This window comes from Eucyclogobius newberryi, unplaced genomic scaffold (assembly GCF_026437365.1).
Source record: "Eucyclogobius newberryi isolate DKJ021-1_F unplaced genomic scaffold, fEucNew1.0.hap1 SCAF_16, whole genome shotgun sequence".
In the NCBI taxonomy this organism is placed as follows: Eukaryota; Metazoa; Chordata; class Actinopteri; order Gobiiformes; family Gobiidae; genus Eucyclogobius; species Eucyclogobius newberryi.
This window is the reverse complement of record NW_027315790.1, coordinates 26,736,232-26,759,665: the sequence shown is the minus strand read 5'-3', so window position 1 is coordinate 26,759,665 and position 23,434 is coordinate 26,736,232. Positions and strand designations below refer to the sequence as shown.

Below are 23,434 nucleotides of genomic sequence, written 5' to 3'. Positions count from 1 at the left end.
CGATCTTCAATATCACACAAAATAATGACATGCTGTGGTTAAACATATTTACAAGTTTATTACAGGAAAAACATTTAAAACTTTGTAAAATAATTTTATAATACGAACTTTATGAAATTGTTTGTTTGCAATTTGTTTCTACTCGTCTATAGAAACAAAATGCCTAAAATGAAATGTACATAAATAAATTCCAGCAAAAATATGGTTGCATCCATATTTGCCTTTAACATTTTACATTTATTTAAAATCAATCTTTATTGCACAAAGTATAACTGGAAAAGTGCAAAATCAGCAAATTGTTTTCAGTAAACTTTTTTTCCTTCTTCTTTTTCCCAGTAAAATTTGGTTTAAAAATGGCCCAAAGTGAACATTTATGAAAACTCGTCTTCACTTGTTTTTCTTGTTGAGGATTTTCAAGAGGTTTTTGGACATGAAGTACGGCTTCTCCTGCGAGCCGTCGTTCCTCTCCAGATCCTCCACTGCAACAAAACAGAAAGATTAAATAAAAGACGGAGAGAGAGAATCGAGGTATTATTAGTATTATAAGTTTGCGTCTAAAAATGGACTTTGACCACGACCACCGCCTGCACTTCTCTGGTGGAAATGATTCATGTTTGTGCAGCTAAAACCTTTGTCCTGCAGCACACGACTTTGATAAAACATAGAAATAGTCCTTTTCAAAGCTGATTGAAAGCACATCTAATACTGTACATTCAACGTTTAAAGCTGATTTAAGTCATTTTAAACCGCATTGTAGAAAGTGTTTGAAATGTACTTAAGAAATACAGAAGGAACTCTATAAACTCAGGGCTTCAGAGCTCTGTGCATCTTCTCTTCTGTAGACTGAGGAAGCGCTCTGGCCAATCAGAGCGGGCGATGCAGAGAGACAAAGTGGGACTTTACTGTTCTCAGCATCTCCTACAATGTCATGTCAAACGAATGATGTGCGTGACTTTTACTGCTCATATTTTGCGGACTCGGACTCACAGAAGCAGAGGAAGAGCGTGTCGACACACATGTTGTAGACGCTGAAGAAACCGTGAGCGATGAGGTAACTCCCAAAAATCACCGTCTGGGGGAAAAAAAAAGGGATAAAAACGTTAAATTTGCCGTCTACAAGTTGAAGAATAAAACGACACAAAACTTGCACATCTCGGTTTACCAAATCATTAAAAGAGGCAAATGTTAAATATTGTAGCACATTTAAACTCACAATGATGGGCATCCAGTAGTAGTTGAGCGTTTCGGAGCGGAAAGTCGAGCCCGGCAAAAGGATCCGTCCCGAGAAGAAAAAGAACGACAAAACGCCTGAAAGCGAAAACACGTAGAGGATTAAGAAAAAAGGCCAAAACACACTCAAAACTGGACGTTAAAAACACAGGAGGATCCTCACCCACGCCTCCCACGACCAGGAGCTTCCCGAAGAACAGCAGCAAATCTGTGACTTTATCCAGCACCACCACCCTGGAAACACACATGGATTAGACACGCAATCTCAGCGCTGACCACAAGAGCGCGCCACTGGGACAACCAGCTTCAAACTGCACTTGAAATACTGATAGTTGTGGACAGTGGCGGGTAGAAGCGAGGTGTATGATCATGTTTTGGACACGTGCGGAATTAGAATAGAGTAAATAGACTAAAAGAAAAGATTAAAAACATTGCAATCATTAGTAATGAGTCGCAGAAATGATCAAATCGCAAAAGGCTGCAGTTATTTAGAGTAGAATGTCCTCGGTAAAGAATAAAACGTCCTTTTTTTTTAATAGAAAGCTGTAGTTTAAACCTTTTCAAACATGCTGTATGAGTTTAGCTCTTCATATTTAAGTTTAATTGTTTACAATGTGCACTCTGAACATAATCCTACTTTTCAAACTTGTATCACAAATTTATTAACTGCAATTCTCTGATTTCTTTCCAAAACCGTGCAGCCAAAAGGATCACTTGATGTTGAAGTGCATTTTTGTGGCAAATTACTTTTATGGCCAATTCGGAGCAGTTTTGAACAAGAATATAACCGTAACAAAGACGTTTAAAGCGCAGTTTTTACACATTCACAATGCACCGTTAAAACATCGTGAATCAAGATTGAGAAAATGCAGAAACAAAAGAAAAAATTATATATATCTGTCAATTTCGCTCTATTTGTACGTTTAAGTGAATTTAAGGTGCACAATGTTACTGTTCTTAAGCAATTGATTCAATTCAGCTGGACTTTAAACTCATCCCACTTTATTTACATTTAGTGTCAGTCTTTCTCAGTGTTTTAATTGATGTGGCAGGGAAAACGATCGCTGTTATGATGCAGATTATTTGAACTTGGACATTCTAAACTGTCCTTCAGACACTGACCTCACCACGTTCCTCATCAGGAGCTTGAAGGCGTTTTTGGCCGAGACGCAGAAGTTTTTACCATAAATGGCGATCTGTCGAGACATAAAACAAGACGACTCAATTTTACAACACATTTCCTTATATTATGAACCGTAACTTCACTTCAAATGGAACAGAAGAGTCATAAAAAGCACGTCATCTGTCTATGTATCAATCACTTTACACATTTGTTGTTGTCGAACAGAAAAGCACCACTCGAGCTTTTTTTTTCTTGTGATTTAGATACCTGCTTAAAAAAAAAATTACATTAAATAAAAAAATAAAAAGAAATTAAGAACTGAAATACCATTATCATTATTTTTTTCATCAGTAACTTAGCAACAGCATAATGTAAACAGTGACCAATAAATACCGTTTAAATATTCATTGATTTGATTGGCCCAACACCAACAATAACTAAACTATAACCTGTTCCGACTCTTCAGGAGTGACGCGTTTAGTGAAGCTGCGCACAAAAACAAACAAAACAACAACAAAAAGAGAAAATATCCATCCAAGTTCAGCACGTAATTCAGGATTTATGGTTCTTCTTACACACGAATGTCAATAATTCTGTTTACAAGCTCCACACATTATCAGTGCATCTAAAAACTACACCATAAGCCTGCGTTTTGTCTTCATTCACTGTCATTAGAGTGTTTGTGTTCACCATGATGTAGGCGTTTCTGTTGAGGAACTTGATGAACTTCTCGAGGCACCAGAGGCAGCACTTCAGGCAGCACAGGATGAAGCGAGCGCACGCGTTCTGAGCCGCTGCGGAAACGAGACAAAAACTCTGTGAGACCCACGACTCAAACGCCCGTCCTCGCGCTGCGGCGTTTGCTCGCGCTCACATCGGGTTTTGTGGTCGATGTATTCCAGGATGATCCTCGCGATCTGCACCAGGGTCAGGATGAGAGCGCCGAACGCCAGCGAGCCCACGTGATACCTGGAAGTGATGTTGTTTTAGAAAAGAAATGTGAAGGTTCTGACAGTTAAACTGATAAAAACAAACTCAAGTTACTTTTTTATAAACAATTTCATCAGTGTTTGATCCAAAACGTGATTCATTTGTCAGTTTTAAGTTGAATTTTAATGGTTCTAAACTGCGATTTGCATATCCTGTGAGCTCTGGCCAATCAGAACAGACAATGCAAAGCCGTTTTGTGTTTTTGTAGGTTTAGAAATGCACAGATGTAAGAATGAGACGACTTCAGAGTGGGTTTTAAATAGACACAATTACATGGCTTAGAACAAGTAGAAGTTTAGAAATCTACTCAGAAAAAGTGCAATTACCTGAAAAATCTACTCAATTACAATGACAGTAATAAGCGACTCATTATGTCAATGTCGAACTCTAATTAGATTTCTTGATGTTATAATGTTTCCAGGAGTTGTATTTTGTGTTTCGTTTCGTCACTTTCAAGAGCGATTGAGACAAATTAAAGTCCAACGCTTCCAATTGCACAGTTCAGCCATAAAACGACTCCAGTTTTCAATGTGCCAGAAGACGTGCTGTAACGGGCATTTTTTAAGTCGAGTAAAAAGGCTAAAATATTATTAAAAAGCCAGAGAAATATAGAACGTCTTCATCAGTTGTTGTTAGTCTAGTGTTAAAACGGCTGCAAGTCAAAAAAATATTTCTATCATGAAATGTGCGTCATGTTTAATGTAAACTGCCCACAAAACTAAACTAAAACTGTACATCAAGACTTTTTGAATACCTTTCTAACCAAATAAAAGGTTGAAATGTGGTGAATGAAGGCTTTTAGATGGAGAATATTCACAAATAAAGTGCAGTATTGATGAAACTCACTTATTTTTTGGCCATTTTAATTTACTAATGATAGTCTTTGTTTTAAAAAAAGGTAATAGGCACATATCTAAGAGTGTTTGTAGTCCGGATAACAATCAACACGATCAAAATGTGATAAAGATGAATTTGTAGTTGACAAGTCGCGACACTTTCGATTAAATGGGAGATTTTAAGGTCGAGTTCGGGTTCATTCTGAAGTATTCTCACACTACGGTGTGATAAATGTAATCACCGGTGAAGCGGGACGGTTCCTCCAGTCTTTTCACACCGTTTCTCAGAGGACTCTTTTCCATCTCACGACAGCGACACAAAGATGGCGGGTTTTTCACGTATTCTTTACCTGAGCGCGCGCAGGAAGGAGGCGGTGACGGGGAACGTCGGGATGTCCCTGGGTTTGGTGAAGGCCCAGTAGTACGAGGCGAACGCTCCGGCCAGTGTGCACTGCCCCAGGGCGATGGCGAAGTTCACGCACCACAGGAAGGCCACGGCGTTGTAGATCTGCAGGTTGAACATGTTCTGCTGGAACAGGCCCTCCTCGTTGTACTTGATGAAGATGCAGCTGGCGGAGGGGCACGCGGGGTAATCGCTCGCGTTGAACTTCTAGTCGAGAAGGAAACAGAGGGATTTAGACGAGTGTTTCTCCAACAGTGGAAAAATATACTTAATGGAGGTTTTTAGTGGTTTATTTCTAGTTTGTTTTGGAATTTGTCCACATTTCGTCACGTTTTTAATTTATCCCGGCACAATTCTCCAGATCTTGAGCTAGATTCAGTCCCAGTCCCGTTGTAATCCAGTTATAGTCGTGCCTTGTGGATTATTTAGTAGTTCTCTAGTCAAATTATTATTTCTATGTTTTAAATACATTATCGACCGCATAAACATTGCCTGGATTAGCCTTTAGTCACAATATTTAAAATAAGATGAGCCTTTATTTGTCCACACAATAGGGACATTTCGGTGTTGCAACGCAAATAGATACAGAAGTAAAACAGATTACTTATAGAAAGCTTTGAAAAAAAAAAAAAAAAAAATAGAAAAGCTCTTATAAACAAAACTTAGACAAAACTTCTTATATTCTTAATAGAAAGAAAATGTTGTGTAATAAAGATTTGTAGTTGTCTTGACATTTTGAGTTTATTATACCACAGTTAAAAGGTATTTTAGCACCCATTTTAGAGTCTGTATTGTCCAAATTACAAGTATCATCAAAATGATTAGTTACTTAAACAACAACTAGGTCCAAGCCACTAGGACTGCAGTGATTATTCAAGTTTAAGTCAAACTAGAGGTATTTTATGTTCAACTGGACCTGGTTCAGTCTCGTTTCAGTCATAGTTTACTCCTCGTTTTACCCTTGTATCAATTTAAAAAAGCATTTGTTTTTGCTTCCGCGTTTAGACTCGCAGTGTACATTCATCTGTGATCATATTTGCTCGTATGACTCCAAATAAGACCCACTTTCTGCATCTTTCTCTGTTTTACCTGAGGATCACACATCTGCGAGCCGTTTATGGCCTTGCACCTGATCTCCGTCGAGTTCAGGGCCACCACTTTGTAGATCGGCACTCCAGAAGTTGCCAAATATCTGCAAACGTTCAGGAAGTAATCGTACACAGTGAAGAATTTAAATAAGAGTACAATTACTGTGAGAGAATATTACTCAAGTGAAAAACACAACATAGCTTTGTGGAAATGCTGTTCGGGTTCTGAAATTACACCCGTTTTAGTTCAGTTTTTGAGCAAACATGAGGACTACAATGCAGAGGTGAGTATTTAATCAGAATTAGGTTTAGTACATAAATGAAGTGTCAAATTAAATGTTAAAGCAAGAGAAACGGTCAACATACAGTAAAACTATTGTTACTCAATGGAAAAATTAATAACTTTTAATTCTTCATTGCTTTTTTCTATTTTAATGTCATTTAAACTCTTTCAATATTAATTTCCTGAACATAGAGACTTAATCCCTGGCATGTAAAATCTACTGTTTCTTTAAAGATTATTGCTCTAGCACAAGTAGAAAGTGTGGAATCTTTGCCGTTATTGAATGTTACAGTAGATTCTTTGTCTATTCTCTGTCCGTGAATGAGTGGAGCGCTGAAGGATACAGGGCGGTGGCTCCCCAGTAGGCCACGCAGACCAGCAGGAGGATGAAGGTGACCAGAGGGTAGACCAGAGAGGACATTATGTGACCCACCGCTCTGTGGAGGGGAACGTCGTTAACAAACGTGTCTGAAACTTAAAAGTTGGATGTTTTGTAGATAAAGAGGACACATTGGCACAAAGACAAAAACAACGATCCTTTAAAGCTAAATGTACAATCTTTTTTCCAAGACATTTTAAAAATAATCTATGTAGTAATAAATAAACAGAATAAATCCTCCATAAAAAGGGCGATAAAACTCCCTGCACGCTTACAGAGTCTAACTTTCCTGTAGACGCCTGTGCCTTATACAAACTTGTTTATGTCGTTTAGTCCTGATTTTCCTTCTTTTTTTACACCAGGAGAATCCGAAATACTTTTGTTCATTTCAAAGTCGTAGTACTCGGACTCAAACGCATTGGCTCTTGGTCTCGGTCGACTTAGACTTTTCTCGGCTCCGTTTAGTACATTCAATTCATTGTAGACACTAGAGAACGTGTTTGCATTTTAACAAAAGCCTCTGTGATTGGACGACACACCGAGCTCATTTAAGACAGCGAGATCAAGCCTACTTTTGAGAGACAGTTAAGCTCGTTCTCACCCTAAAAGAACGTTACTTGAAAAGAGCCAAAAACAACCAATAAATACTAAAATATGAATATATCAACACTGACAGAAGTACCAAAGTATCAATTCTCATGCACAAATATTGATACTTGCAGCTTTTGAGCAGACTAATCCACGCGTATCGTTCCTAGCGTGCACATTTTCTGTTTCTTTTTGGCGAGTGACACGTGTGTTCGCTTCGTTCGTGTTTCTAAACGCTCTGGACGCACTTGCTCGACTCCTGGATGAGAGCGATGGCGATGAGGATCCTCTTCCTCAGAAAGATCAGCGTCAGGATCAGAATGGCCTCCACGACAGCGATGATGATGACTGCGAAGGACACGGGACGACGGTTAGTCACGAAACACACAAACACGACCGCTCCGTCTGTGTGTACTTTCACAGCAGGCACGCTAATATTGAATCAAAAGCCAGTTTTAGCATGAAACCAGGTCAAACTTACACTTCTTACACTGTAGATACACAAATACAGATGCACAATACTATCTTAGTGTTGAATGTTTAAGAATAGTACGCTGTATTGTCTCTGTAAACAACAAAAGAAGAGTGCAGCTAAATCAAAACTAGATAAAAGTATGAGATGGCAAAGTAACTGAAATTTGTCTCCATTTTGACTGTCTAAATGCACATTGTTATTTTGGCGCAGGCTCTGATGGGTTGCTCATTCTGTGACATCACTTCCTGCTCACACCAGGTCAAGGTCGGGTGTGTTTTAATACAGCACATTTACAGCTGCCGAAAGTGCTATAAATGTGGTTCTTTACGACACTGAGCTGATCAAGGGTCACTGCGGTAAGGGCTATTGCACTCACTTTTAGAGTATTTATTTATAGCAGTAAATTTGTTTCATGGCGTTGTGACATCACAGGTTTAATTGGTTTATTAGGCGATATAAACGTCGAGGGTGTTTGACCATTAGAAAAATAGAATATTGTAACTTGCAATGGCCACAGAGCTCATTTTTCATAATTCTGAAACTCACGGATGCTTTAAAAATCGTGGTGGAGCGCGCGTGAATCAGTCTGGCTAATTACTGAGCCTAGTTTATGCACAAGGAACAAAAACTGGCACAAAATTCAACGTCTTCTCCATTTTCCTGATCCCCATCACTAACAAAAACAAGGAAGTTCGACGTGTGTGTATTTTGTGTTTAGAGAAATGATTCTAAACTGCTTTACAGTTCAGATTAAGAACGTGAATATGACTTATTACAATGACTTTGAGACTCACGAAAGGCCAGCCAAGTTTCCTGGACTTGCAGATATATTTTGAAGTTCGTGGTGAAGCCGACGTCCGTGATGGAGGCCTGCTTCTCCTTGTAGTTGTCGTATTCCCAGTAACAGTGCCATATTCCTGTGGGAACACGGTGGATTAACACGACGTGATCCAAAATATCAAATTAACTCTCGTCTTGTAAAGAGAGTCATTATGTTCACTACAGTATTTAAAGTTGTGCTCAATTGATACAACATTTTATACTGCGTGTGTGGATTCACATCATGTTGACTAAAATCAGGTTCCCATTATGTAAATGCTTTATTATTAGATCAACAGCATGGTGTCATCTGGTTTAAAATAAGGTAAGGGTTATGGTTTGAGGAAAACCCAGGAAGCACAACCAATTTCAGGAGCTAAAAGGAGATTTAAACTAAAGTACTGTGCATACATTCACAGTATTCACACATAAGTTCATTACGTAATGAGCTAGTCTTTGCTTTGGTAAAAATAAGAGGAATTTGAGCAAAAAAGGCTGACTTCATAAAAATAGATTCATCATAATAAAATGGGGCTTCAACAAGAACTAATCCATTATTGAATTAACCTTCAGTAAAGTAATTCAATAATAGTTACCTGCTTCATACACAGGCCCCAAAACATGCCATGAACGGAGAGTTTTATGACTCTGTAAATTGTAATTACATAAACATGACACGGGGAATTTATACATTTTGTGACTTTGATTAAAACAACTTCAAGCTTCAATTCAGCTTTATCTGAGGAAAAATGTGTAAAAAAAAAAAAAAAACACTTATGTTTTAAACTAATATAAGAATCAATTAGTAAAATTATAATTTGTTGCAGCCCTGAATTAAATTATAATTCCAAAACATGGCTTCATTTTACTTGAATCTGTTCTGCTTTTAGAAAAACACACAAAGCAGATGATTTTCACTGCCAAAAACATCAGTTTGTGTCATAGATAATGATTTACATTTACCATGACTTCCTCCATGTCGTAATTCACAGGCATTTCTTTATTTCCACGTCTCCTTTACACCGTGACAAAGAATCCATGTGTATTTGTACATGTATGAGACAAAGTTACCGTAAGCACCGCTGCCCAGGACTCCAATGATCAGGACCCAAACCATGACCGGAGCCGTGAACCGCAGCAGCAGCAGGAACAGCAGACTGACCACCATGGCGATCACCAGACCACTGACAAGAGAGCGCAACATGTTCTGATCACAGTAGTACTTTTTAAATATGACTCTTTACAGTTTGCTTGCAATTTTACAAGTCAAATCCTTCATATGTGGTTCCTTCGTGTCCAATTAAAACACAATGTGAGGTAAAGTGCTCGTTATGAGTGCTTTAAAATCATCAAATGTGAACACAAAACCAGAATGTGAGAAAATATGCTGCAGAAAACTAATAACGCATTTTCTTATAGAACTATGACATTTCAATATTTATTTCCTTTTGCCATACCGTATTTCCCCGACTATCACTCACACCTTTTTTCATAGTTTTGGCCGGGGTGAGACTTATACTTATATACTTACTCTGGAGAGACTTATGTGATATTATTTGTTATTTACACACTCCAGTGCAACTTGTATGTTTTTTTCTTCTCTATCATGTATTTTTTTGGCTGGTGAGACTTGTACTCCAGTAAGACTTATAGTCCGGAAAATGCGGTAAGTACTTTATACGTTCTTATCTTATTTCATTGACCAATACGCAATAATAACAATTCTAAAAAAATCACAACAATCCTTCTAAAATACTAACAATTTGATTGATAAAAATGTCCCAAGTTGACAGCAATATTTAACGATGTAATTTAATAGATAAGGCCAAACACTTTCATTTCTAAAAATGTTTGTGACGAGTTTTAGCTTCAGTCGGAGAATCTGAGTAAAAAAGAAAAACTTACACTAGAATCCAGGGCCAGGCAGAAGCAAAGTCCTCAAAGATCCGCAGTCCGATGTCTTGGGCGTTAAAACCGTTCACTACGTCACTGGTGAAGAAAAGGGTTTAAAGTCAGGCTTAAATAATCTGATCGTTTGAGGTGAACCAAGAACGACGAGAGAACGCTGACGAAAACTATAAACCCACATGAAAAAGATCTACACCAGTGATTCTCAAATAGAAGACTTAACCAGGACTAGGACTCAAACTTAAACAGTGTCTAGAATTATACATTGGGTTGAGTGGTTTAAATGAAATCCATGCTTAAATGGGTCTAAAACCGCATCACTACTTTTATAGATCTAAACTGTTTCTAATCGAGGATACGTTCACATTCTAAACTAGGGCTAAACCAGGACTAGGACTTGTCAAGCTTAAACAGTGTCTCAATTAATTAGAACTAAACCAGGGCTAAACAAAGACTGGAACAGGACCAAAACAAGTCCACATCTGGACTGAAATGGGCTCAATTTGTGTGAATGCGCCTCTGGAGGACTTAAACTGATTGAGAAATGTTTAAACAGAGCCTAAAACGACAACACTACACTTGATTCATTTAAAGATTAAGGAGCAAAACTGTCATAAAACTAATAAAACTAAGCATCAATTATCAGACTGACGTTCACCAGAGTTTGAGAACCACTGATCTAAAACGCTCACTACGCAAATCATAAATACAAAGCGTTTTACTACAAAAGGTCTAGAAACTACAAACAACTACTACAAACTACTGCTATTCGACCGGGAAACTCACTGACCGTTTGCTGTGAATGAGACAGAAGAGAAGGTCACACACGTTTATGCCGAGTCAAGATATTGAAAGATATATTTATTTTAAAGTTGCTAAAGAGACTTACCCAGTGCCGTTCTTAATCAGAGTCACCGTCTCGTTAATCGAAGGCAAACCTGGAATCTGACCAAAGGTCGGTGGGATTTTATCCAGAGCATTGATGTCGGGCAAACACCGGCCGAGGACTGAAAGAAAGACAAACGTCTACAAACGACTTTACGTATCAAAGAAACCGGCAACAGTTTGTGTGAGTTTGTTTAAAGCATTTTACATCTACATTTTTACGTCACATTTGAAAGAAAATTGTGATTAGAAATGTGCAGGACAAACCGGAAGTCAGCGGCGTGTAGAAGAACGGACACAGCTCTTTGTCTGTGATCTGTGTGACCGACTGAAACAAAGAAACAAAACCATGAATGACTAATACTCACTGTACTACAGCAACAACCATTACTTTTACTACTCACTGTACTACTGCAAACAACCATTACTTTTACTACTGTTAAAGTAAGCGCCTGAAGTAACCGTTCTTTTACAGAGTCCACACAGTAAAGTCCCAGTAACATGCATTAATCAACAGTAAAACTTCCACCACGTGAATAAAGCTGACGTGTGTTTACTTAATGACCATCATGGAAATGGATCTGCGTAATATAATACAGTCTGATTAAACATTTTCCTGGTCGAGCACAAACCCCCTGGTGGCGGCACAGGTAAATGACTTAGACAGAGCTTTCAAAATAAAGCATTTTAAAACTATGATAAGGATTTATACGGAACGCAACAAAAAGAGGGAGTCCGCTGGAAATTTGGGATTTAAGTGTTAATTTGCGCTGCCCTTTTATACACAAATATGACTCAAAAGTGAATTTATGAGAAACATGCAACTGTAAATTTCAAAATGGTCAGAGCACGACGATGGTTCTGAGAGTTTGAGCCAATTCCATGCTCTTTTTTTGCTCAACTAGACGACTTTAGACGCCCGAGAACGTCTTTATTCAATTAAAGCCACAGCATAAACAGTGTTGACATTAGACTCACCAGATTGGTCGTTTTTAAATTTAGAGAAGGCACACACAAGTTTGCATCAAAAACTTGTGAAGGGGGTTTTGACAAGTCCAAAATCCCCACTCCCCAAAATTTGCTGGGGCATTCTTTCACACACACCTGAAATAAAACAATTACAGAAATCAATATACCGTATGGGAGGTTTTCTTAAGTAAATAAACGTCCAATACAGCAAAATAATCTATTAAAATATGTGAGATACCTGCGTGGTGGGACACTGAAAGCCATTGAGGGCTGTGGCCATGATATTGACCGCGGTGGCACATTTGATCATGTCGAAATAAAACAAGTTGGGCCGGTCCCTGAAGAGCAAACAAAACGAACGGTGAGACGCGCTGGACGACTTCGAAAAGAGTGTAAAAGTGAAACGCCGCCGTTACTTGTTCGGTCCGACGCCGCAAAACCATCCCGTGGAGTTCCGGGGGTAGAGGACGTGTCGGGGGTCGCCGTAGAGCCAGGCTGTGACCAAACAGAAGCAACTGGAAATATAGCCGCAAGCGGCAATGATCGGCCCTCGCCACGCCGCCGCCACGCCGCAAGAGGAGGGGGCGCTAACGCGCCCCAATTGTCCTTTTATTACGCTAAACATAACTAAACATTTAACCTCCATATAAAATCTGTAGGGGGCGCTGTGGCGCCAAATGAATTTATTTCACTTCAAGTAGGTTTAGGGCAAAGAGTTTAACAACTGATTCTAATTTGACGCAATTCGGACTTTATCTGCGCAAACGGCAGAAATTTTAAATATGGGAGATTTCTGAAATTCTAGCTACAGTTTGCGGCTTCGCCGCACAGAGACCGTGAGAGGTATCAATGTAATTTGGATAACTTTTCATGTCCCACTCCTCAGTAGCATTTTCACCAAATTTCAGCTTTTTAGGGCCAACGCCCTTGGAGGAGTTCGTAAAAGTACGACGTTTGGAAAAACTCCGAAGTCATGTTTAGCCATTTTTGAAGCAATATGGCCGACATTTGGTTGGGCGGACGGCGTTGCCGTAATAATATTTTTTACTTCTCTTGTCACCATCTACCTCTGCGCCAAATTTCATGATTCTACGATCATATTTTTTTTGGGTCATTTCCCATCTCTCAATGCATTTTTGGTACATTTGGTGGCGCTGACGCGCCAATTTTTTTTATTTTAGAAAAGGGAAATAGCCAGAATGTAGAGAGGCACGATTTTTAGAGGCGTGCAAATTTTTGTGACTTTTCGTCAATGTTCACTGGGTGAAAAATAGGGGGGTTGGTCCCGAGAAGAAGAAAGAAAGAAAGAAAGAAAGAAAGAATAATATTCCGATGCGAAAACAATGTTTCCCATTTTTCAAATATCATAAACTATACATTTTCGGAAAGCGCTCGCGCTTTCCTACCTCATGGTGTGGGTCCCTGGTCACTGACGGGTACTTTCGATAATTTTGAGTGGGCTCCGCCCACTTTGTGTTTTTGGCCCTCTATACAGTAATAATGTTCAATTTTTGCCTTACATGCTTATATGCACGGAACATGCAAGAGATGGGGAACGTATTCGTGAGCTACTTAGCGCAAATGAGTGCTTTATATGGGGATGACGACCGCGAAGCGGTCGTCATCCCAATGTAAAGTGCTCGTTTAGTGCGAACTTTTGCACGGGCTTCGCCCGTTTACAACGGTAATGTTCCATTTTCCTACAACTAATTAGTATGCACGGGGCGTGCATGAGTGGAGGAGTGCGTTAGTGAGTGTTTGGAAGTGGGCGAGCGCTTCGCGCTCGATTTCGTGCGCACTACGTGCGCACTTTCGCAGCCGTGCTTCGCACGGCCTTACGAGATTAATAGGCCTCTCGCCAGCTTGTGGCGCTCGGGCCTAATAACGCAGACTTAATGCGGGGAAAGCAAAGACGCGGGACTTTTCCGAGAACGGTGATTTAAAAGAGGACGTGTTGTGTAAAATGGACTTTTAGAAGCACTAACGGTAAGTCAATGGACCCGTTTCTATTATTAAGTGATTTTAAGATCAATGTTGTGGTTTAAAAATGTGTGAAAATGTAAAATTGTGAGCTACGCAAGTGATGTTAGTTAGATGTTGGATAGTTCAATACAGATCCAGGTCAGAGAAATAATTAGATTTGATGTGCACTGTCACTTCTGTTCTGACTATTGAGATGATTTAAAGTGACTATGACTAAGGTTAAACTACTAATTGAACAAACATGCAGTTAAGATGAATATATTTTATGTTGAAATGTATAATGTAATGTCAAATATAAGGTTCATCATTTTACTTCCCGTTTGTAGTTGTTGACGTCACACTAGTAAATTACCCAGAACCACCGGGTCAAAACTTTTCATGTATTTGACAAATAAAATAGAAAGAGCACCTTTATTTTGTTGAATGAATGATAAGAGGGTCAAAAGAGTTGTTTCCATGTTCTTTTGTGTAAATTGTGCATACATTTTGGATGGAATGAGCGTGTCCCTAGTGTGATGTCACTTCTTGTCATTTGCTACAGATTTTTCAACTTTTCTCCACAAACAGATACTCGATTGGTGTTAAACTATAATTTATATGAACAACAGGTATAAATACGCTAAAAAAAGTCAAAATGAGGAAGACCAAAATCCGTCATAGGCACTTTATATGAGATGCAAACCTCAAAGACTATGATGAGGAAGAACGCTGATATTTTGGTTGTTTGCGTATCATTTTAATAATCATATAAATCCAAAAATGTGATCAGCAGATTTAGAATGTGCATAAAAAACACAGCCAGAAAATACACATGGCAGAAAAAAAGCATCCCAAAACTACAGAAAAAAGGTCAACATTTGTCTTTTTGTCCACGTTTTTAATCAATTAATCTACTTTTGTCTCGTTTCAGTATCAGTTATTATGTGGGTGTGCTACTTTTGTCGTTCTGCCACAGGACGACCGCGGCTCCAGATTTGGAGCGTTGGGACCGACTAGATAATGCTCCGCTGTAGCCTTTCGGGACGTTTGTGAGGCGCGATATCGACTTTCGTGAACCACTGAAAGGCGATGAATGATTTCCCTGTGAACAAAAACTTTCACACTTCCTCCTTTAGAACGCGGCGGCTCTTTGGCGCCCTCTGTGTTCAGTCCGGGTAAGAAACACAGAAACACAAATACCGACCACTTCACAGCCCAGGTTTGTCACAATTTAAGGAGTAGGAACAGAAATGATCCAGTTTAATTCATTAAATTTGACACGGTTTAATTAATCGGGCTGAAACATTAGGAGAATCTTTATATTTAGCATTTCTTCTACTGCTTTGTACTTTGCGCCGTTGTGGCACAAATAAAAGGTGATCTCATCTATAACCGTAAAGTGTTTATTTTACTCTTTGTGCTTAGATAAATAAAGTGTCTGTCTTTGGGCGGACAAAAGACAAATGAAGAAACATTTCTGCAGACCTGTGGGTTGTCATCTTCCCTACGTCGTGATTTTGTTTGCAGTAATATTGGTTTTCTCTTACCTAAAACCCCCACCGCCAGGTAACCGAGGACCACCAGAATAAACAGGACGCAGCAGATGATATCCGTGCAACTCCTGATGACGATGAGAGGGAAAGGAAAATAAAAGACGTCAGCTTGTTGATAACATTGTGATCAAATGAATACAAATGACAAATTTATCAAACGGCGTTCACCTGTTCTTTAGTGGTCCTGCGAAGGAGGGATCAAACTGACACGGCTCCCCTGCAAAACAAGACGGGACAAATATATAATAATGCACCTTTTGTCTTTGTTGTACCGTTTGCCCGTCTTTTATTTTTAATTTATGGACCAAGTAAGTGTCCGAAACATTCAAATGGACTTGAATTCCAAATATTAATCTTGATTTTTGACCTGACGATTAAGCTTGAAAAAAGGAAATAAAATCTGCCAATGATGTAAGCACATTCTCCCACTCGACTGATGAGGGATTTTGCATTTGAAACGAGCCTAAGAATACCTTGTAAAACGTAAAGTCATACGTTTTGCCCCTAAAATGTGTCCTTTGTTGGCCGGTAAAATTGTTTATTTGCATTGTGCTGCTAATCTCAAAACACTGCCGGCTCCTGGTTCTTTTGTCCGGAGCATTAATGTGTGCCAGTGTGTGCGCAGGCAGATAAGCTATCGCCACGGGAACACTTTACACACATTACAACGTGTGATAACTGTATTTATCATGATGGACGCGCAGTAGCAAAGTGAAATACAGGAAATGTGCTTGAGTGATAAATGTGTGTGTCAGGTTTACTAAACACTGACATACCAACGCTTCCTGGGAAAAAGATCAAATCACACTAGAGGCTATTGTTAAAAAGAAGAACACTCAAGGTGAAATAACACAGTCTAGAACAAAGAGTACATGCGTGTTAATCTCCTGATAGAGCTGTGAAACGTATTCAATTTAAATCACAATAAGTATTTCTCCAATTGACTGAAAAACAAAAGTGGCTAAATTAAAACAGTTAATTACATTTTGCTTCAAATTATCAGTTTGTTCTGCCCCATGAAATCTAGAGCAAAGCCACTTAAGCCACCTGTTTAGTGGCTTTGAAAACTTCACTGATGAATCATTTAAGTCTATTCTTCGCAGAGGTCAACTCCTGAAAGTTTTTAGAGACAAAAAAACCCATCCATTTAGTCGTTCACTCAGAGGAATGTAAAGAAAAAAATGATTCCAAGTTTTTCAGCATTTTGTGTAAAAAGTGCTAAAATTGCACATATGACACATTTGAAGCTGAAAAATGGACAGAGCCAGGTTTAAATGTCTTGGTTCATTAGTAAAAAAGATCTGAATGCAAATTGGCATAAAAATTATAATTTCGCCTACATTTTCAGACTTTAATAAATAACATTGAGGTACGTTCGGTCAAACTCTGAAGTAGAACAGGTTTAGTGTGTGTGTGTGTGCTTCTTTAGGGGCAGATCTTTATGTCTTAACGGGGTGAAAAATGTAAGAAGTGTTTGAAATTACAATGTCAGAAATCTACTGTAAGCGGATTAAATCAAATTAAAAAAACATTGTTTCCACATAAAACCCTGTATGAAGAGAATTATGACCAAATAAATAGAACCGTTTTGCCTGCAGTGTCTATCCTTAATTTGTTTATTCCCCAATAATCGAGCAGCCTCACCTTCCAAACTTAACTAAATCATAATAACCAAACACAACCAGGTCTTAACTAGAAATTAACCAGGTCAAAGAACGCTGTGTAAACCAGGACGGGATAAACACTGACACTGGTGTTTATTATGTGCTGCTGTGAAGGAAAAAACAAGTTTGGCAGGAAATACAGGCGGCTTTTAATGAAGGCAAAATGTGTCTAATATTTTGTAATATTACTTGGGCGGGGCAGTTAATAGTCAGTGATCATATGAAGTCTGTTTGATTGACAGCTAATCCTCTGCCAGTGAAAGCATGCGATTTGAGTTCAGACTTTGAGGGAAGAAATATGACCGCTTTGTGTTAAATGATTAAAAAAAAAAAAAAGTCTATTGTTCATGTTCAAGAAGTGAATATAAAAAGCACTTTTCTTCTTTTTTTAAGAGACAAACTGAAATAACAATTTTATTTCAGGTCAAGTGTTATTAATTGGCCAGAAATGTATTTTGATAATTTCTCTATTGCTACTATTGCTCATTTATCTACTGCTACTTCAAATACTTACTTTCTCACCATTTCTACAGCTAAATCTACAGTCTGTCCTTTCCTGAAGAGTTTTAGCGACGGTAAAGGAGAGAGTTTACAATAGGACTGTCTCAGTGTAGATTTTATTTCACTGCGGTGTCAAAAATCATTACCAGTGCCAAGCGTTTTCCTTAGAATCCATATCCAGTTTGAAAGTCAATACGAGCTGGAATGGAAAGCGAGGCCTGTCCGTGTTTTGTCACATTCAAATCAGGCCAATGCAAATGCAGACGTTTGGTCGAAAGGCGGACAACAGCAGCTCACGTTTGGAGCATATCAGCGTTTACTTCATACAGACTTTATAAACCACCTTTAGCTTTCATTCTCACAGAGACATGTAGTTTGAAAACGTAGTAAATTCTGTTCTTTTGCTCTGGTCAAGGCATCGAATCGGTTTTGCCGCTAGTTTTTGGATGCGTTTGCATTTTTATTTCGAGTTTATTATGATCTTTGACGTCAGAACTGGCAGCGGAGACTTAAATCGGTGAACCTTTAACCGTTTCCCGAGCAGCCAGTAAAGTTTCCAGGACATTCTTATTACCACAGACGACGTGTTTAGTCATTTTATTGCCCGCAATCAAAGAGATTCAGAGTCCCACTGCAAAACATTTTACACACATTCGGGATCTGCATTATGTAAAAACATGGGACAGCGAAACGAACAGAGGTTAAACGGGTTTGAACTGCAGGTTAAGTCTTCAAATGCTCTATAGAGAGAAGAGTTTTAGTCCTGTGCTCGGTCCACTGCTGTAAACAGACTGGTCTCAGAGCAACAGTCGCTCCGGGGAACTGTGCGAACACTTCATTTTATATTTACAGCGTCGACAAGGAAGTGCGCGGTCGAAACGCTGGTCACCGATCGCACCATTTAGACTCATTTTATGGGGGAATCATTTTATGTCTTACAATACGGAAGCAGTTATTTTTGTAGGCTTCATTTATGTCCCAAATGTTTGAGATTCCCAGGTGCCAAAGCCCTGACCTTAACCAAAATAACTGTTCATAAACTTGAAACCCAATTGTGGAAATATGTAGTAAAGAACAAACATTTGCCGACTCTGTGCTTGTCCAGATTATGCTAAAAGCGTTGGGTCACTTATTACGGCAACACAAATGACAAACTACATCTAATGTGCTGCTAAACACTTCTTTCACCCTTTAAATGTGTTTATTTGAAGTGAAATTTGAGCCCCACGTTCATGAAAACAAACTGCTAATAAACCTGAGTAAACAGATCAGAGAAACATCGAGCACCAACTGACTTCAGTGGAATATTTTGTGTTTGGAGATTATGGCAGGTACAATATTTTATGCGTCTCTTTATTTATAAATGACTGGCGAGCTAAGGCTACAACTGACAGAACATGTTTGATGAATGTGAATGAAGCTAACGGCTAGCATGACTGACGCAAATTCGACACGGACTGAAAATGCTAGATTGCCTTCACTCTAAAACCAATGGACAGATACTTACAAGGTCGGTTGGAATACAATTTGCATAAAAAAAAAGTATGATTTGTGCCAAAGCATGAGCCGGGTTAAGGTCAGTGTCATTTAGCTTAGGCAATTTGAAAATCAAACTTTCAAGAGGCTAAGTGCAACGCGGACAATACACAGGGCTAATGAAAGCAACGGTACAACATGGTTTATGTAATCTTGCCACAATGGATCCTGCATAAAGGACGTATGGATGGTTTTGTATTGTGTATTTGGCTGTGTGGTTACGATTCAATAAAACCGCAAAAAAGAATCGAACCAGGAGCAGCGGTTGAGCCACGAGGTACCATGACATCACTGGGGATGTCAAGATTAGGCTAAATCGATAATCGTGATTATTCAGGTCACAATATAACCGTAAGAACCAAAAAATAATAATCGTGACAATTTTAGCAACAAAATTAAGCATTTTTTGGTAAATATACAGCACAAAAATAGACCTAGACCTGTTGTCACATTTAACTTTATTTTGTCTTTCAGAAAGTTCAATTTTGTAACGCCGCTGACAAACTTTAGGAACAGTGGAATGAGAGATTTCACTGTTTAATCACAGTTTCCACACTCGTGAATAATGGTTAAATGGTGATATTTCTTCTCACAATAATCGTACCACTAGAACGTGATATCGTGACATCTCTACTGGGGTCTCCTTCCCGCATTTCAGAGACGATAAAACCTGTTTCGAGATGTGGTGGTGTCACGTTACTGCAGCGTCCTGAAGTTCACAGACTATCTATGACCATCTATGACTGTTTATATGTTCTCGTAAAAACACCGGGAGGAAAAAGAGGCCACAAAACTTTGAACCTGATACAAACTGGGCGTGAAGAAGCGTCTTTACAACTCTGAAGAAGAGACCAACGCATCGGGAGAAGGTCGTTTGTAGCGCTCGGACAGTACTTTAAAGCAGCGCCGTGTAACTTTCCGTGCTCGTCTCCATGGAGATGCAACTGCTTGGCCTGAAATGTTCCACAGTATGGCATTAAACTGATCGATCTTGTATTTATTCAATCACAGGGGCTTTCGTTGTTCAAACATACTTTGGAAAACATTCATACACAACGAAGGCGCCTTTCCACAGATCTGCCCTGTAATTCTTAGTGTGGTGGTGGTGTCGTCGTCTGTTTTCGTGGAAATATACAAGTTTAAAGCCATATTGTGGAACGTACCAGGCAGTGCAATCGTCACCATAAGAGAAGCAGGAAAACACTTTTCTAATTGTAAAATAGTCTTTCATCAAAACATACTTTAAATACTGCAAATATTATCACTATTTCCCAAAAAAATGATAATACATAAATGAAACCATCTTTGAGTTAAAAAATACAATAATGACCGTTGATTATTAAGAATTTATTTAGATGTTTACTCAAAAACAGATCTAGTTTCCTTCCGGTGCAGATGGGACATTTTGTCAGCATAAACGTATATATTCCAAAATCTATAATAATAGAGATTACATATGGAAAAACCTTTTTGTAGTTTTATGTGTTCCAAGTCTAATAATCGTCTGGTACATTTTAACTCCTTTGGGCCATTTTTGGTCAATGATTTGCTCAACTTGTCGACACAAACTTTCACAAGAGGCAAAGTTACAAACAAGTTTGAGGAAAGACCTTGACCAATGAGGAAACTCGATTTCATGAGTTTGAGACTTCCTTGTAGCAGCGGCTCATCTTTGTCATCCGTGTTTTTACAAGATGTTTGAGGACGGCATTAAGAGTGGGGAGTGTTTGTTAGGTTTATTTTAACTGCCCAAAGTCAATAGACAGGTGCATCACAATGTAACGCACAAAATAAACAGGATGTAGGACGCGCAATCCTGAAGTAAACTTTAAATTTAGGTGTTTTACTTGTGGAAATCTGTGTTTAGTCAAATTTTGCACAGTTGTGTTTAAAGATGAAGAACTATTATATATTGTTATGGCTTTTTTTTCTACCCGCATAGATAATATTGGTTTGGGGACATTATAATATTTGTGGTAAAGCACTGCTCAGAAGAAAGACTTTAATTGAAGTTACAAATGGATTGCTTCAACGCCATGAATGAGTCTTCTATTTTTAACAATAGAGCCATTTTAAATCAATTACTAAATAATTCACTTTACGTTGGTTCATGTCACAGATGTGTTAGAGTTGGATTTTGAAGTAAGATATGTTACTAGAGTAAAAATAAGTTAGTGAAGGGAAACTTCATCTGATTTATGATTCAAAAATGATTTAATGACTAAAACAATAAAAAACAAATGCACAAAATCTAGTCGCCCATTTTCAAATGACAAAAAGCTCTGCCAAAAAAAGGTAAATCATTCCAAACATTCGAGTTATATTGCTATTTTTGTCCCTTTATGAGGCTTTAAAATGCTCTGTTGCAGAAATTTTCAAAATGACAGTATGGAGGCAAAACCAAGCGGACCATAACATAGTTGTAATGATTAAACCATTAACCGAAATAATGTTTTTTAGTCATAACAGAAAATGAGTGAATGAATTTCCAGGGTAGAAATTACAGATAGTTTGCTTCTTTATGACAAAAAGATGAGGAAAGATAAAATGTTCTAGCTTTAAAAACTGCAGTTGAGCTTCACAAAAAGTAAAATTCGTTGTAAAGTATTGATAGACAACTCAGAATGTTAAGTGTCTAGCATAAGAAATAAACCGTAAAATCAAGATAAAACATATATCCCCACTAAGTAAACAATTCATGTAAACTACTAAAGCAAATGTCTTTAAACCAGGCACTGACGTCACTCAAATTAAGTTTTTTTTTGCTGATTATAAACGGCTCAGACACGTGTCATTTTCTGCGGTTAATCCCAATTCCTCAATTAAAAATCGCATTACGTTCCACTTCACTTTTGCCTCCAACATCCTCCCTTACGTTATTTATTCACTTTTTAAATCAGTAGATCATTACAAACGTTACAAAAAGTGTCTTAATTAGCTTATATTAGCACGTGCCTGGCATTAGCTCATTAGCCTCTCATTAGCCGTGATAGGTGGACGTGCACTCACCGTACTCCAACTCCGACTCGGGTTTGCTCTGCTTCTTCCCCATTTCCCCGCCCCCAGTTTATTCCTTCTTTTTTTTTAAACAACAACAACAACTTCCCCCAAAAATATCTTTTAAAATATCTTTAAAAATCCAACGCAACGTCAAAAGCAGAGTTCCCACGGCGCCGCTGTGTTGTGTTCAGGCGACCATCGTAACTAAGTGAAAATCTTTCTTCCTGGCCGCGCGCGGTCACCTGGCAGCACGTGCACGCGCGCGCACCTGAGATCATCTGCGGTGGGCGTGTACCTGAGCGCGACAGGTGCACTGACAGGAGGGCTCACTCTGCACGCGAGAGGACGGACGAGGAGTTGTAGGAGATGATTTTGTGTGTTGTTGTTTTTTTTCGAACAGTGGGATTGTTGTGAAAAGGTTTTAAAACATGTGTTGGCTCCATTTGTGGTGGAAATTGCATTATCCAGACGAAAATTGCAAAACGTGTTACACAGTTTAGCCATAATAGCAAAGTAAACAGCAAAATGGAACAAATACAGCCTAAAATCCTAAATAGTATGATACATAAAACATAAAACTATTAAAATCAATGTATTTATTTGACCCCACTAATGTATACTGATATACAAATCTTAATATTATAATTATTATTATTGCTCTTTGTTCTTATACTGTAATGTGTGAGCTACTGTCTCCAAATAATCTCACTTGTGGATGAATAACGTTTATAAGAAAAACACCACACTTTGAGGTTTCCATCTGTGTTTAGCCAAAATTGTGGGCAATATTTTTCATCCATTTATTAGGGTGTTAAGTGGATAATACTCGGGTTAGGGATATCAATTAGCCCTATCCCTATGGTTAATTGATAATTTAGGCTGTATTTACTGGAATAACTTGTACTGCAAGTAGTTTTCAGACACCATATTTTTACTCCTACTTCAGTAAAGGTTTTGGTCACTCTTCTCACTTTTTATGAGATGACCTTTCCATTCCAGATTGTGTTTTAAATTAATCCAGGCCGTTACTCTTCTCAAGTTGTTGTCTCCTTTAATTCTTTTTTACTCTAAAGTAATTTACTTGAAACTATTTTGTACATCTACTTGAGGAACACTATTTTGTTCACTTTTACCTTTTCGCCCTCTGAGACTGTTGTGATTTTGGGCGTTCCAAAAATAAATTGAATTTTACAAAATGTTTGGCTACTCAACACCCTGTGATTTAAGTACGAGGTAGGGCTG

At 38.5% G+C, this 23,434-nt stretch overlaps 1 protein-coding gene across 1 annotated transcript; it reads right to left on the bottom strand.

Annotated features, from left to right (window-relative positions):
• Positions 1-330: 330 nt before the first annotated feature.
• Positions 331-22,266, bottom strand: slc44a4 (solute carrier family 44 member 4). Its single transcript, XM_072448174.1, has 22 exons — positions 22,202-22,266; positions 15,660-15,708; positions 15,486-15,559; positions 12,393-12,471; positions 12,215-12,314; positions 11,986-12,111; positions 11,275-11,335; positions 11,012-11,129; positions 10,120-10,203; positions 9,286-9,398; positions 8,190-8,312; positions 7,169-7,268; positions 6,298-6,390; positions 5,672-5,774; positions 4,530-4,789; positions 3,228-3,322; positions 3,044-3,147; positions 2,353-2,426; positions 1,394-1,464; positions 1,214-1,308; positions 988-1,072; positions 331-479 (listed from the first exon to the last, which is right to left on the bottom strand). The coding sequence occupies exons 1-22, from the start codon at positions 22,242-22,244 to the stop codon at positions 388-390; spliced, it is 2,142 nt and encodes a 713-aa protein (XP_072304275.1). The 5' UTR covers positions 22,245-22,266; the 3' UTR covers positions 331-387.
• Between the last annotated feature and the right edge of the window lie 1,168 nt (positions 22,267-23,434).

Coding starts and splice junctions, on each gene's coding strand:
- slc44a4 (XM_072448174.1), bottom strand. CDS start 22,244: ATGGGGAAGAAGCAGAGCAAACCCGAGTCGGAGTTGGAGTACG. Junction 15,709..22,201: donor CGAGTCGGAGTTGGAGTACG/GTGAGTGCACGT, acceptor CTTGTTTTGCAG/GGGAGCCGTGTCAGTTTGAT. Junction 10,204..11,011: donor CTGATTAAGAACGGCACTGG/GTAAGTCTCTTT, acceptor TTTCTTCACCAG/TGACGTAGTGAACGGTTTTA.